This window comes from Chionomys nivalis, chromosome 23 (assembly GCF_950005125.1).
Source record: "Chionomys nivalis chromosome 23, mChiNiv1.1, whole genome shotgun sequence".
NCBI lineage: Eukaryota > Metazoa > Chordata > Mammalia > Rodentia > Cricetidae > Chionomys > Chionomys nivalis.
In genome coordinates this window covers 17,505,871-17,522,508 of record NC_080108.1, presented here as the reverse complement: position 1 = coordinate 17,522,508, position 16,638 = coordinate 17,505,871, and the positions used below count along the sequence as shown (strand labels likewise).

Genomic DNA, 16,638 nt, shown 5'->3' with positions numbered 1-16,638 from the left:
CACCCAAACACTTTTTCATTGTAAAAGCATATGATAATGATATAATAAGTATAATTATACTAATAAATATCATGTTTGTTGAAGCAACTATGCAATGATGCATGAGTACTTATATTTAGATACTTCATATATTATCACTACCATACTCTGTCTACTGGGTTAATGTAACTTTAATAATGCATAATAATAATTTAGAGTATCTAGGTCTAGAACACTGGACTTGTCTAGGGACCATTTAAAACCTGGGAAAGATACTGAAGTTTGTTGTGATGCACCCAGCATGACAGATGTCTAATTCTCCCTCTTCTCAGCCTCTTCCTCTTACAGAGGAAGAAATTCATGTATCCACACATTTAAGAAAATGACCTTGGTTCAGATGTTAATGAAGAGATGTTATTGGAGTATCATTACGAAGACCAGAATGTCTTTTAACATAGATGCCACTAACAAACACACCCCTAGACTATCCCACCTTTTAGGCCACCTTGGGAATCTAAGGCATTCTTTCCATTGGTAAATATTGCAATTGTGTGGTTCTTCAGTCACTTAGGTCTGTCCTATCTGCTATTTCAATAGCATGTATTGGGTCAAAAGGATTAGATGTTATTTATTTTTGAGACCCTTTGAGGACAATTTATACAACACAGATGGAGGCTGGATATGTACACACTAACTCAGCTCCATCACCAAGCCTGAGAAAGACAGTCCCATCAAGCCTAAGCCCTGCCTTAAGCAGAAGAGAGACACTGTCATGTATCTTTATTTCATGACCTCTTCCATTTCATGTTTTTTTCCTCTCAATAAATTTCTTTTAAGGGTGTCATTGTACCATAGAAATATCACTGTCCTAGAACCAGAGTATTCAGTTTGAGTATCAGAAAAAAAAGTGTGCTGAAGAAACAGATCATGTCCCCTATATTCTTTCTTCATAGGAAAATGGGACCATCTTAGATTTGTTGAAAAAAAAATTTAAAGGAAGCAAGTAAACCTGTGTCACATTGGTAATTCTCTGTGAATTCCAGTGATTGCCAGGCCATGGTCAAAGCAGAACAGACCCTTCTATTATATCAAAGGTTACATTTTGTGATTCTTTTTTTTTTTTTTTTTGGTTTTTCGAGACAGGGTTTCTCTGTGGCTTTGGAGCCTGTCCTGGAACTAGCTCTGTAGACCAGGCTGGTCTCGAACTCACAGAGATCCGCCTGCCTCTGCCTCCCGAGTGCTGGGATTAAAGGCGTGCGCCACCATCGCCTGGCTGTGATTCTTAAAATAACAAAAATTCAATATTTTTATTTGCTGCCATGTTTCCGAGAATGCAAGTAGAGAAGAAACTGGCCTGTCATGATGGAAAAATGCATCTTCACCTGGCACACCTGGAAGTTGTAAAAATTTTAAGTCAGATAAGCTTCATAGTAATGCCAGGAGAAGCCTTCATGCTGAATTGCTAAAGGGTGGTCAGACTGCATCTCTGTCCTAGAGCAACCTAAGCTTGCACAGGGGTTGAAAGAAAGTGCACAAAGAAGGACTTAATGACCAAGATGCTGAAAATGATCGAAGATTAGGAGACCATACTTGGAACAGGACATATTTTAGGGTCAACATAGTGTCAGGATTGTGAAGGTTACACTTGGTTTTGACAAAATTTAAGGAACGCCATGGTTGTGTTTTCAAAACTGTCACAGGGTGCTTGTCTAAAGGTACATACACACACTCACCTTTTGTCAGGTAACTTACAATGCAGAGTTTAGAATATTTCCCCAAGATTAATTCCTAAAGTAATTGTTCCTGAGACAGGAACCTTCTGCTAACACAGGACACCTTCCATTATTATGACAACAGTGTTATCTCTCAAGTAGAAGAAACTGCTATTTCTCAGCAGTCAGATAGGATGAGGACTCTATAACTTGGACTTTAGTACCTTTTATTTTCGTTGGAACCATTTTTGTTTTTTTTTTTTTTTGCAGCAAGCTTCCTCTTCTCTGTTACATATGTCAACAGATTTCATCTACAATTCTTATTTTTAAACACTTTGTTGAACTGATGATTACTCTTCCAGGCACGATTTCCCTCTTGCTGAGTGGGTCTGACATTCAGCTAGAGAGCTGTTGGTTACTGCCAAGGTCTGTGTGCCACTACTACTCCCTTAGCATTCTCATTCCATGCTGGTCATTGGCATGGTTTATAGGTATGGCTGCGTAGAACTTCTGCTTGCTTTGCTCCTTAGGAAGCTTGCATGGAGCCTTCTGGCATCATGAAAAATCGTCTTTGGGGAGGAGGTATGTTAGCTCAGTTCCAACTCAGGATCCTCTGGGCCTTGTGTCTGAAGTGAATGCTGTCTTCAGCAATAGGGGATTACCCTCTGCCTCTGGGGGATAATCAGGGGCAGCAAAAATAGACTATGTCTTCTTGAAGTCTCTTAGGTAGCCTTGGCTAACAACTCAAAAGAGGTTTCTAATGTCAGGTATTGTGGGTTTTGTTATATGATCTTTCGCTCTTGGAAGGAGCACGGACAGCCCAGATTGGAAATTATCATTTAAACTATATAGATATATTTGTACAATTCTGTGTGCATCTAAGATTACTCCTTTTTTTTTCTGAATTATTGTTCATTTGTTCTCAGTGCTGAATAACATTTTCTTGTATAAATGTGCCACAGTCTGTCTACTCACCTACTGAAAGACATTTTGATTGCTCTAAGTTCTTGCCATTACAAATGAAGCTGCTATAAATATCCATGTGCAGGGTTTTGTATAGATATGAGCTTTCAACTCGATTAAACACTAAAGAATGCAATTATTGGGTTATATGGTATAGGTTTAGTTTGACAATGAACTGTTTTCCTCCAAAATGCCTTTCCTTTGTGGCACTTATGCCATAGGTTTCTAGATTGTCTTAGATAGGGCTTCATTGTTGTGAAGAGACATGGTGACCTTGAAACTTTTCTAAAGGAAAACATTTAATTGGATTAGTTTTCACTTCAGAGACTTAGGCCGTTATGGTCATGGCAGGAAGCATGGTGGCGTGCAGGCAGGCGGACATGGAGCTAGAGAAGTAGCTGAGAGTTCTACATCTGGATTGGCAGGCAGCAGGAAAAGAGTGAAGCCTCTGAAATCTCAAAGCCCACCCCCTGTGACGCACTTCCTCCAACCATGCCACATTTGCTTCAACAAGGTCACACCTTCAATAACGCCCCTTCCTATGACGTTATAGGGGCTATTTTCATTCAAACCACCACATAAGGTGATGTGGGACTCCCTCTGGAGGTACATTCAGTTAGTAGGAGAGTGTTGCATGCTGTTCAGTTATTTATTAGCTTCCCAAAGCATTTACTGAAGAATTTTCCATGTAGCATGCATTATGATAACTGCTTAAATGTCAAAGATTGTAATACAGCTGATCTCAGAACTTATCTAGACAACTGTAGAGATTCATGTAAAAATACACAATTCCCATGTTACCCAAAATCTGCTGTAGTAAAGGAACTTAGAAGGCAGATGAGAAATCAGCAGAGTGTAACAAAGCTTGGACTGCAGGAGCGCAGAGGCTGGAATTCGAGCTGGATGTTATAAAGTGGCTGGATGAGGGAATGGGATGATGGCAGATAGAAGAAACAAAGATGAAAGCAAGCATGACTTCCCAGAGCACCGCACGACTCCTCGTTCCAACCTGTGGAGCCATCCCAGGGCCGTGGTACACAGAGAGGGATTTCAGGCAGTACACCGTGCTTACCATTCTCGGAGACACTCTGCCCACAGTAGGACTTTTTTAGTAATAAATTCCATCTTTTTTATAAATAAGTAAGATTGGCATTTTCCCCTCTAAAGTCTTCCCTACCATCTGATTTATGAAGATCTTGATTTCTACAAGGGAAAAACAGTCCAGTTACATAGAGGTGAGAGTTCTTTTGCCCGCGCTGAACAGACATCATTAAAAGGCACAGCATAGCCCCTGTAGAGTTAGCTCTGAGCTTTACAATCAGCCAGGAGCGGTACAGCACTGATTCTCCCATAGTCATTTAGCACACACTCTGTAAAAGTTTATCTTGCATATATATGCTTAATTATAGACTTTGCCCATTATACATTTATATATACACATCATACATAGGATTATAGTTGCACATTAATGTATATCTTACTTTATGAATAATTTAAGGAAGTTGAAGCTGTTTACCTTAAGTGCTAATTTGAGAGTCACATTCCCAAGTAGGAAGATGCTGTCCTGTATGGGGGAGCCCATGACAATTTCAGCCTGCTCTCCCCCCACCACGCATACATTAGCTTTCTACTTCTGGTGCTGGGAATTCTCACAAACGTTTGGCTGCCTCCATCCTGCTGCTGTTGCCTGCAGACTTGGAAGAAGTTCTAAACCATCTCTCCCGGGCAATCTCTGGATATGAGAAGCCTGGTAGGGTGGGGCTTGTTCACTGCAGAGCTATACTCCAGGTCTCCGCCTCAGACAGTAGCCATCCCCTGTTCCTCTCCCTGGTGTGTGGTGTTATGTGCCAAATCAGCCTGCGTTTGGGGTTTCAGCTTCTGTCACAATTTATAATGACGGATGATGGGTTCCCACCAGCTGCCTTTGGCAGCATCTGGATGGAGTTGGATGTGTGAGTGTGTTTCTTTCTCTTTTCCATTCCAGAGAGAAATGGAAAAGCTCCATGTTGGGCACAGGGTCCCATTCAGCCTTGATACCATATGCTTATGGTTTTTGTTTTCTTCGACCATGCAGGATCCATCTCAATTTTCATCCCTGGGTTCTACTGTTTCCTGAAAGTGATCAGTTGAAGCCATGTATTGCTTATTTTTCTTGGTCACCTGGCTCTTGGTGTGTGTGTGTTCTACCATTCTATTTCTTCTCAAGCTAGTCAGGGGGTTGGAATGTACCAGATGGCATTCTGGGTGTCTGTTCTCATGGCAATGTGTTCCGTTCCTATAAAGGACCTCCTGTTTTATCCAACTGTTATTTGACTTATTTCTATTTCATTTTATTCCTAGTTTTAATACCCCTGTCTCTGTCTGCTGGTTTAGCATGGTTCTGTGTCTATGCAGGCTGTCCTTTCATGTTGACACAGGCTTCTTCCTGATGTTTATGTGATTCCTTTCTTTTCTTCACATTCTGTTCAGGTTACCTTCTCACGCAACTACCCCAGCTATACTCTCCACACTTGCAGTCCCCCTTGCACAGATGGTCTCTTTACCCTGTTCTTGCCTTTTGTTTTCTTTTTTAGATTTACTTATTTTATGTGTATGAGTGTTTAGCTTGCAGGCATGCCTATGTATCATGGGTGTGCCTGATGCCTTTGGAGGTCAGAAGAAAGTGTCAGATCCCTTGGAACTGGAGTTATGAGTGGCTGTGAGCCACTATGGGGGTGCTAGGAAGCAAACTGGAGTCATCTCAAGGTTAACGAGTGCTCTTGACTGCTGAGCTATCTTCCCAGCCCTCGTTTTACTTTTTCAAATATCATGTATTACATTTGAGAAACTGAAGTTAGTGTGTTGTATAAAAATGCTACTATTTGCTATTTCTTTAACCAGAGCCCCCATGATAATAAACTCTTTGAATACAATATCGTTCTTTCAATTTGTTCTGGTGTGTAGCTGATGCTCAATAAAAACCTATTCATCAGAACAAATAACATCTTCAGGACCTGCCTCCAGTGAAGTTCTCTGTCCTTGTCTCTATGACCACCACTGAATATGTAAACCTCACACTGTAGTGTAATTGTTCTGTATAGAGTTGAGTCAAGTTAGCTCGGCAAGTTTACTTCATTGATGTAGCTCCATCCTAAGGCCTTGCCTCTGTCATTTGACCATAAACAATAGCCCATATCTGAAAGATAAAGAAGCTTACAGGGACACCTTCTGGAATGCGGAAAGGAGAAGAAAGTTGAGGGCTTAGGTTTAGAGTGAGGCAGAAGGAGACTTATGTGTGTAGCTTGCTAGCTAGCTGCAGGGCCTTAGGTGGACTATTTATCCTGTCCTGGGTAATGTCATTATCTGTCATGCCAGTGAAGTTCAAAAGTGATGTATGCTGATGAATATAGGACATGTAGCGTTTCATACTTATAAAGTTTCCCTAAGTGGTGGTGACAAGTATTAAAGTCTCTAGTAAATGTCTCTTAAAATTTATTTCAACGCGGAGGAGTATTTCACATTGTTACAACTCTGTGGCTCTTTGGTAAATGTTCGGCAGGGGAATATTTCTAAATCTGCCAACGGCTTAGCCTTAGTCTTTGCTAAGAGAGTGTGAGCATCCTCAGTGTCTCAAATCTTGAGTGTACTGTCCTGCTTTGAAGAATGGGTGGAACAAAAGTCGTTCCTCCGTCTTTGGGTATTGTCGTTCTTTGGGTCAAAATGTTCTTCGGAAGTTTCCCAAATGACCCAGTCATTGATAGGAATGTAGAGAAAGAAGGAAGATTTCCCCTTCCTTTCCACAAGACAGCCCGCTCAGCACTCAGGCTCTGTGAGGTGGCAGTAAGGAATAATGACCTCCAGGAAAAAATGTCCTCCCTGTCCTTTCCTGGAATCAGTGGCTCTAACACAACGATGGCCGCTAGGTGTCCACATCCGGAAGAAGGCAGTATGGTATCCCAAAGACACAAAGTCAGGCTCCAGTTCACTTGCCCCATGCAATAGGCGTGGTTTCTCCAAGAGGAAGTAGCTAAGCTTTCTTGTTTAACCCCAATTGCCTTATATCTGACATTGGCTTGTTTTGAGGTGGGGGGTCTCACTGCGTAGCTTAGTCTGTCCTAGAACCCACAACCTTCCTATTTCAGCCTCTCAAATGCTGCCATTACAAGGCTATTTTACCACAGCCAACCAAATGTTCTTTTTTGGTTAGGATAGGCATCGGTTGATCAAAGTAGTTATCTCAGTTCTGCTGAGTGTTACTGTATCTCATGTCACACCAAAACAGGTCAGGAGAGCCTTGCTCCGGCAATAGACCATTGCTACTCACTTGTATAGATGAAAAACAAAGCGCCTCTTGATAGCATTCATGCAGTGACCGGCGTTCCATATACCAGGAACCATTAGTTCATTCTAGATATTTGTTCTTCAAATCCTACACAGTCATTACACCCTAAGCAACATCTTCACTACTTCTGTTTAGAAGCAAAGCATTTGTATCACCTTCCCAGCGCGCGCGCGCGCACACACACACACACACACACACACACTAGAGCTAAAAGTTTCTCAGGTCATTAATATATTACATTCTACTTCAATATATTTTATTACAAATCCAAGAAATTAAAAAAAAACCCATGAAAGTGATTTTTAAAACCAACCACCCAGCCACAGATTGAAGTTTGAGAAAACATTGGACCTAAGCCATCTAGTAACTTTTATTTTCTAAGCTAAATAGCCCCCCACCACCCCACCCTTGTTCCCTGTCCAGGTCCCACTCCACTCCCTTCCCTCTTGCGCATTCTCTCACCCCTAGGGGTCTCCTTCCTTGAGTGTTGTCGACTTTTTTTTTCTAACACTCTGCTCTGCTTTTGGTTAAATTTTCTTGAAGCTATCCATTCTGAAGGCTGCAAATTCTGTAGCTCTTGTAGAAATTAGAAAGTAAACATCCCCACCTCTAAGTGCCCTCCAGAATTGCTGCTGGATGCTCGCTGCAGAGCTCTAACTAGTTTCAGGTGGCCTTCACACAGAGTATTGTGAGCTCAGCATGTCCTAAATGATAGCCGTTGTTTTCTCTAAACGATATGACTGCCCTTCTTAGTCACCTAGTGGCTTTCTTATGCTTAGATCTACCTGGGCAAATATTGCAGGCGGTCCCTCAGCTCCTTCCTTTCTCTTGTATTCTGTAACTATGTTTCATGAATAATAATGTTCATCTTAGTTTTCCATCACCGATATCATACTTTTTAATTAAAAGCAAATGGATAATGTCTCACTAGTTAAAGGATTTGAATTCCTTATACCATCAGACTTTGACCTTATGTATGACCTCCATTTTTCCCTAAGTGTCCTCTCTGTGAGACTAACTAAATGTAGATTCCCAAACCATGACCTTCAAAGCAATAAATTCTCCTGTGTGCCTCAGGAATCAGCTTCAATTGGACTGCAACACTGACCGTGCCATATAATGTCACCGTTGGGATCATATTTATTTGCTATACTGTTATGATATTTGATAGTGTCTAGAGAATTAAGATCTGGAGTCATCCCTGTCAACAACCAAAGAATGACCAAGCCCATTGATTCAAGCATTGATTAGCATGCTTTCATGTACATATGAGGATTTTTTAGCATGGGATTCCGATCCATCAGCTCAGGGAACAGGCCTGAGAGTCTGCATTTCTGTTGGATTCCCAACAAATGTGAGGCAGCTGGTTAAGACCCACATTTTCAGCAGCAAGACTCTAATTTTCTTCCAGCCCCTCCTACCTCCTTCCTCTACTCTGCCCCCAGAGCCTATTGTCTTGTGTCTTTTCCCACGGTGAAAGGATTCTGCAAATCAGTCACACCGGGTTGCTTGTCCCTGCACGCCTGGCGGGTGAGCTGAGGCTAGGTTAGGTGCCTTGCTTTAATATTCATCATGTTTTCCCGATCCCACGCTTTCGTTCTTCTCCTCCCCTCTCACCTGCTTTGGCTGTTCCGTCTTGCTATGTAATGTCATTTGCTGTGTTATGCAGCAAGATGGCATAATCTTGTAACAGGAACATGTTGGGCCCATACTCTTAGATTTAGCAGACTCTAATACAATGAGCTGAAACCTCGGCACTCTCTAAGTTATAAAGTCTCATGTATTTTGTCATAGGAACAGAAAATAGATCAAGATATATATGAATGAAAACCCTGGCTTAGAGAGTACCACAACATGAATCTCGGAGGAATGCTCTTTGTTCTTTTTAAGAATAGATATAACATGTACTCATATGTGGCTTCTAGACATAAAGAAAAGAAAAACCAACTTATAGTCCACAACCCCAGAGACCCTAGACACCAAAGAAGACTCTAAGAGAGACAAACATGGATCTACATAGGAAGGAGAAAAAGACAAGTTCTCCTGAGTAAATTGGGAGCATAGGGGTCACAGGAGAGGGTAGTAGGGGGGAAGGGAGGGGAGCGGACAAAAATGTATAGCTCAAAAAATAATGATAAGAATAGAAATAGTACATATGATCCTTGTAACTATCAAGCATTGATGTGTTCCCATCACCTTTGAGGATAGGGGAATTGTACCAGAGGGATTAGACTGTCCTTCCTAGGTTACACACACAAGTGAGTAGACCTGTGCTCCAAACAGGACTTCTTTCCTCCACCTGTTCTACAGAATCTCCCTCCACCTGTTCTACAGAATCTCCCATTGGTCAATCTCTTACCTCACTGTGATCTTGGCAGTCTGTTCTCTGATACTGAAAGCAGAGTCAACAGTATTAAGAGGACAAATGAATGAGAAAACGAAAGAGACTACACTAGAAACAAAGCGTTTGAGAGACAGGTGCATCTTCTCTCTGAAGGAGTCCCGCAACAGCAAAAGGCTGCGACTCACGGCCCCAGTGCAAACTCACAGCAGAGACGTCACTCAGCTCAGCGAAACTAGTCCAGGACAGTCACGAGACAGTGGGGCCGATTCCGCTGGGAGACTCCCCCATTGTCTTTCATAGCCATCTTTTTTTTTTTTTTTTTTTTTTTTTCCTATTCAAACTTTGGCTTCTACAATCCTACTGTTAACAGCTCCATGGATCCGGGCAAAATCCAGGTGCTACAGAACAGAGGACCTATGTTGGGATGTCACAAAAAGGGAATGGGAAGATGTGGAAGAAGCTCAGTATTTAGTGGAAAGAGTAGAGCAGCCAGATGAACCTCCCCCAGACAGATGAGGAGGGAAGGGGAGCACGTAAGTCTGAAGGCAGGAGAAGTTTGAGAACATCCCCCCAGCAAGGCACCTACCGCACTGGATCACCAGCCTGGCGGATAGGGACACAATGATGTACCCTCTAAAGCCGTTGTTCATGCTCCTCAGGATTTGTTAGATGAGGATTCCAATTCAAGAGGTCAGGGGTCAGTTGCAGAGTCTGCATTTCTCTTTGGGTCTCAGCAAATGTGAGGTTGTAGGTAGAGACCCACACCCCGAGCAGCATGGTTAATAAAACCTCAAGTGCCATCCTGGAGCCCTACCCTCATTATGTCATGTAATTTCAATCACTCCTCCATAGCCTCACATTCAAATGCCACGGATGTAGGAATAAAGTCTCCAGTAAATAAGCTTTGGAGGATGCATTCAAAGGATAGCAGCAGGGTTTTGTGTATTCTCCCATTTTGGGAACAAACTGAAGGGTCACAAGAGAAGTTTTTATTCGCCTTGAGTTTTTGCTGCAGAGGTTTTGAAATTCTTTTGCGGGCAAAAGCAATGGTCTTCCATCCTAAGAAAACAGCTTCTCCTTCAGATATGTGCATGTTTCTCAGTGTGTCCCCAGAGGCATGAGTGGTTCAGGAAGTTTGCACTGAATTGCTCTGTTCCCCGTGCCTCCTCACTTCTTTCCTCCCAATCAACCTCCAGAGTCTCCACGTTTTCAGGTACAAATCCGGAAACTGACAAGTACACAGGATAGTATGAGCAGTGGTTAAAAAAACAAAGGAAGAACGCTGCAAAGAAGTTGGTGGGAGGTGGGAAGCAATGGGGGGGAGTATATTTTCAGCAGCAGAGGGGACCTCTGAGACCCATTTGGAAGACAGACACCTCACTTAATGTGATTTCTACATTTATGCCTCTCTAATGGTCAGCGGAGATCAATAGACTGCCTTCTACGTGGTTAATAATGAGTCTGATAGGTGGCGGCAAATGTACACGCTACCTATGGGGTCTGTGGGCTAACAGAGAGAGAGCATTGAACACTGACTTTTCACCTTTCTTTCTCTCTCCCCAGGGCAGCCACTGAAGTTCTGGCAGCATTGCTGAAATCCAGTAAGCATCCTTTTTTTTTTTTTTTTTTATTTATTAAAGATTTCTGCCTTCTCCCCGCCACCACCTCCCATTTCCCTCCCCCTCCCCCATCAAGTCCCTCTCCCTCATCATCCCTAAGAGTAATCCGGGTTCCCTGCCCTGTGGGAAGTCCAAGGACCACCCACCTCCATCCAGGTCTATTAAGGTGAGCATCCAAACTGCCTAGGCTCCCACAAAGCCAGTACGTGCAGTAGGATCAAAAACCCATTGCCATTGTTCTTGAGTTCTCAGTAGTCCTCATTGTCCATTATGTTCAGCAAGTCCGGTTTTATCCCATGCTTTTTCAGACCCAGGCCAGCTGGCCTTGGTGAGTTCCTGATATCCTTTTAAAAGAGGGGTTATCTCTTCCCATTTTTTTTTTTTTTTTTTTTTTGTGAAAGCGACTCTTTTGTTCCATGGCTCCATTCTGACCTGTGAGGAAATAGAGAGCTGGGTCCCACATCTGTTGGAGAAAGAAGAGAATATAGTGGCTGTAGAGAGTGACTCTACCTCCATGTGGGTGTGTCCACTTATAACATATGACCATTAGTGTTGAGTGTCAAGTTGACTGACTCTGGAGTCACCTGAGGGAAAGGTCTCTTAGCATGCTGATAAAGGAGTATCATAACTGAATGAATTGAGGTGGGGAGATCTGGCCAATATGGGTGCCACCATTACTAGTAGAGATCGTTTATTGCTCTCTGCTTCCTGGCTGTGGCTGTAACATGGTCCGGGCTTCAAGCTCCTAGCGCCTTGATTTCTCTGCCATAATGAGCTGTACCTTGAACTGCGAGCCAAGATAAACCTTTTCTCTCTTGAGTTGCTTCTGTCTGACTATGTTATCACAACAAGAAAAGTGGCTAAGACAAAGACAGCTTTCCCAACAAGGGAAGTAAGTTGTCTATTGCCACCCTGGGGACTCTTCAATTCCTTCAGACACAGGAAGCAGCCCTTCAGTGTTAATAGAATAAATACCTGCACATGGGGGCTGTCCAGTAGAAGGAAAGACTATGATTGGGTATGTAGCAGATTCTTGCAGTTGGTTTTTAACTTAGCTCATGACTTTATGTGCTTGGGCAGGTAGGGTGTTGGGAATCACTTGGACAATGTAGATGTTGCTAAGTTTCTTTCTTTTTTTTATTAGAAAGTTATTTCTTTCCTCAGCTATTTGAGTGATGGAAAAGAATAGCTTGGAGGGCCTGAATTATTGTGAGATTTCTTTCTTTTTTTTTTTTTTTGCCTCATAGACTTAGCCTAATTACATTGGGAGTCAATTTCACGTGCGCAATATAATAGACGATATGATGCACTTGGGAGTGAAATCTTGGCTTAATGTTTTTATTCTTCCCCTCCTTACTGCTTCATCTGTTTTAATTTGGCACCTTGGAAACCAAGTTCTTCAATAGTGATATTTGTTTCTCTATAGGGAGCCCGAGGCCTGTGGGTAACAGGTGAACTTTAATAAAACTTATAAATAAATAAATAAAAATAAAAGCCATTCTTTCTCCACCAACCATACATCTCTGTCAACCAGAAGCATGGAGAGAAAGCCAAAGCACATGCTGTTTCCTTTTATAGATTGGAGAGAAGAGAGAAAAAAATGAATCTTGAATTCATTTGGTTGATTGGAACTTCATACTGCGTCCAAGCCTGCCCACAAACACAGCTTTGAAACATGCGGTAGACTAAAGACAGTGAGAGCAGACTGGGGAAGGGAGAGAGGGAGTCTGCGGAGTTCCTAAGATGGAAAGATGTTGCTTGTGGTTTCTGGGGAGGGGCGTTGGCTCTTTAGAGCGGAATTAGTACAAGTTTAATGTCTTGATTCTCATGATGGCACTTGGTGTCATTCTCTGCTCTAACGCTTTGTGTCTGACATAGCAGGGTTAGGGATGTGAAGGAGAGGAGCATTGCCTATTGGGCTAACCGATGAATACCGTGCTTTGGGAAACTAGCTTTCTCTTGAGTCCACCCAGCCCAGCTTTAGCAATAGAAAACTTGATGTTCCCTTGGAAGGGAGCCATGAGTGCTAAGCAGGGCCATCTTACCTTCATCATACAGACCCATTTAGCCCTTCAGCTTGAAGTTAGGTACCCTTTCATAATATGTACCTCTGATGTGAACAATCGGTAATTAATCAATCTCACCTTTCTCGACTTCGGTGATAAAGATCCTGGTATCTTGAACTAGGAGAAGACCATAGTATGTATAAATATGAACAGACTCAGTTACACACGGCGACTAGGTTTTCTGCAAGCTGGCTGTGCTTAACAAGTTGAGCCTGTAGTGGCGTGGGGCTTTCTAACTTACGGGCTTCTTTTAGAGCAGTGGTCCTCAGCCTTCCTAAGGCTGACTCTTTACTTACAGTTCTTCATGTTGTGCTGACCCCCCAACCATAAAATTCCTTCATTGGTACTTCACCCCTGTAGTTTTGCTACTGTTACAAATTGTGATGTATCTGTGTTTTCCGATGGTCTTAGGCGGCCGCTGTGGAAGGATTGATCATTCCCCCCCCCGGGGGGGGGGGTGCGTCACAACCCTCAGACTGAGAACCACTGTTTTAGAGGCTGGCTGTGATTTCATGTCCCCTTCAGGATCTTCCTTTCATCACCGGTGAGACGCTGCTGCCCTCCGCTCCCATAGGGCTTTCCTACCTCAGCGCTGACGTCACTATACCGAAATTTCTTTGGTCCTTGTCTCTCAGCAGAAGCTTTTAAGGGACAGGGGTCATCGACATTGATCCATGTGTTTCTTGTAGCCGCACAACAAAGCTGAAAGCACATATTTGTTGGTTACAATTAATTGAATGCTTTGTGACATTTACCCGCATGAAATAGTGCGATTGCTCCCTGTAACCTAAATCCAACAATCTATGCCTAGAACCAATGGTCTTAGCATTTGTACTTCTAATCTCTATTTACTTTACTAATAGACTGTCAGGGAACCGAAAGTCTGCTGTCTCCCACATATAAAGCAGGCTTTCCTGTCCTGTTAGAAAGATACGTGGGGTTATCTGCTAATTCTGCTGAGCTGTCCACATGAGTCTTTGCCTGGGTCTTTGGTTGTTTGTACCATGAGACAGTTGGACCAGAGGCTCTCTGATATTCTCCTCCTACTAAATACGCAGCCTTCATTTATATCAGGCACTCAGCCTTGGCACCACTGGCACTTGGGATTCAATATTTCTTTCTTGTTAGGATCTGTTCTATGCATTGTGGACTATTTAGCGACACCCCTGCTCTCTATGTATGAGCACCTGGCATTGTGTTTAGATGTAACCACCCACCCACCCAGGGGGAATCAAAGCTGCTCTGTTTAGAGAGCCACCAGTGCCTATTGGTACACACACGAGCTGAAATATACCCAAAGTTTCAAAGGATCCTTCCTCAGATACCTCTGGCACTTCATAAACGTTTTCATCTTTCATAATTGATCTACGATTCCCCAGCACCAGGCATCATTCCTGTGCATTCATAAGCGGTAAGAACCCAGAAGGAAGACCATTATTATGAACATTCACAAATTACTCAGAGGGGAACCTGCTGGGGAAGATTCTGAAAGCATTGGATTAAGGGGAGCGGGTAGGTTTCATCGTAAGTGGGTAGGTAGACGGGTTCTGAGATGGTACATGAGCGCAGCACAAAAGTAAGTTGTACTTAGATGGAAAAGCTGGGCTATGGGTTTAAAGAGCACTCACAGCCTACCAAACAGTTGCCATCACTGGTCTAACCGAAGTATATGTGGCACTGCGTATCCGGACTTAGCTGACACCAATGTAGGTAGGCTGGAGTTTCTTCAGGTCTTTGGATGTCTTGGATGTTCCTAGTTACTTTATGATGTCTACATGTCCTGTGTAACTAAACCTTAACATGGAATGCCTTTTTGCTTGATTTGCAGAGTGAGTTCCTATCAGTTGAACTTAAATGCAGGGAAGTCAGACTCTGTCTAAAATTCAAACTGCATGTGGCACATCTCTCCTGGAATGCTAGTCCCACTTTAATCTATAAAAGACATGCTTCTTTTAGGTGTCAGCTCTTCTGGCATTGATGTTTACTTGTCGGTGAGTATAAAAGTTGGCAGTTGTAGTAGATCTCAGTAACTGCATCAGAACCAGAGGCCATTGCCCTGTCTAAATAAAACCAGAACAAAATATTTACAGGTCGGGGGTAGTCAGAATTCCTATGACGGTCAATACTAGGAGAGGCTTGGGAAGCTGAGGTCACCAAGTCACTATTTATTTGTGGCTGATTGGAGTCGATCCCCACGAGTCACAGGAAAAGCAGGACTTAGAGTTTCAGGAGGTGTGGACCCTGCCCACAGCAACGACACAGGGAAAGAACTTTGGATCACGCTAGCGAGAGTTTACTATTTTTCTTTGGCTCTCTCTCCCGTGGCTGCAGAAAAAGCCAGCACAGGAGATGTGGAAGAGAAACGAGGCAAAAGGTGTCTCCAATCTCTTTCAGTTCCTGGGCAGGCAAATGTTGCTCAGAAGTCAGGCCGCTTGCCCAGTCGTCACAGCCATTTGACAACAAAAAATAAAGAAAACGTCATTGTGTATTTGTTTCTGCCTTTTAGATTAGGATGGCCTGATCTAAATTCCACATTGTTGTTCCTCAAATCAGGTCTTCTCTATGCTCACGCACACACAGATTCTCCACCAAATGCTCCTGTGCCGAGAATTTGCCTTTTTTGTGTTTCATTCTATCCAAAAGCACTTAGCTTTTTATTATCAAAATTTAATAAAGCCTTGATTAAGAAATCACACTACTTCAATTGCTTCTGTTGCTTTTCTCTAACAAGCCAAAACAACATCTTGTGTTCGCTCTCGCTCTCTCTCTCCTTTTCTCCCTCCCTCCACCATGCTTTTGCTTCTCTCACGTCTCTCTCTGCCCTTCTCCTCCCTGTCTTTCTTAGCCCTCTCTCAATATCATTGTCCCCGCAGCCCCTCCCTCTTTATTTTTCTTTCTTAGCCTCCTTTGTGCACGCATTAACCATGAATGCATTCATGAACAATTGTGAGCCTGGAAGCAGCCCTTGAATGAGAGGTAGTGACAGGATTATCGTTGATTTGTGCTGACCCCAGGGATGAATCTTCCAAAAATGTCTCGGCATTAACCTTGCTGCCCAGATTTAAAGGTCATATAATCTTGCTACAAGAAAACCTCTTCTGTCCGGTTCAGGTCCTAAATCTTACTAAGGAACCGAGGAGTCTACTTCATATGTCTATCTCTCCTCCTTAATTAGCAATCAGAAGACTCTGGAAGTTTGCAGACGTTAGGGAATGGGAGGAGGCTGAGAGAAGTTAGCAGAGAAAGAATTGCAGAGAAGGAAGGAGGGAGGGGAATACACAAGAGGGCTAATGGGAAGTTTGGCAGGAAGATGAGACTTCTCACAGCCCTTCCTAGTTAATGTTCTGTCTGTCTGGTTTACAGCGGACATCCTGCAGCAGGGTTACTCCAAAGAATAGGAAGGAAAGGAAGGAGGGAGGGAGGGAGGGAGGGAGGGAGGGAGGAAGGAAGGAAGGAAGGAAGGAAGGAAGGGCAAACCTGGTAAACACAGAGAGGCCTAGCACTGCCAAACAGCCTCATGCTTAGAATGAATGCCTGCTGTGGCCTGCTGGCCAGCAGTGCAGATGCTGGAGGACTTACTGGCCAGATGATTATCCTACTGCAAAATGCCCAAGATGGGCCAGTTTCAAGATTT

At 43.1% G+C, this 16,638-nt stretch overlaps 1 protein-coding gene across 1 annotated transcript in view; it reads left to right on the top strand.

Annotated features, from left to right (window-relative positions):
- Agbl1 (AGBL carboxypeptidase 1) overlaps positions 1 to 16,638 on the top strand; it is a 661,380-nt gene that overhangs the window by 55,232 nt on the left and 589,510 nt on the right. Inside the window, exon 6 of the mRNA XM_057756658.1 lies at positions 10,883 to 10,920. Within this exon, the coding sequence (XP_057612641.1) occupies positions 10,883 to 10,920 (38 nt within the window). The remainder of the gene's footprint in view (positions 1 to 10,882; positions 10,921 to 16,638) is intronic.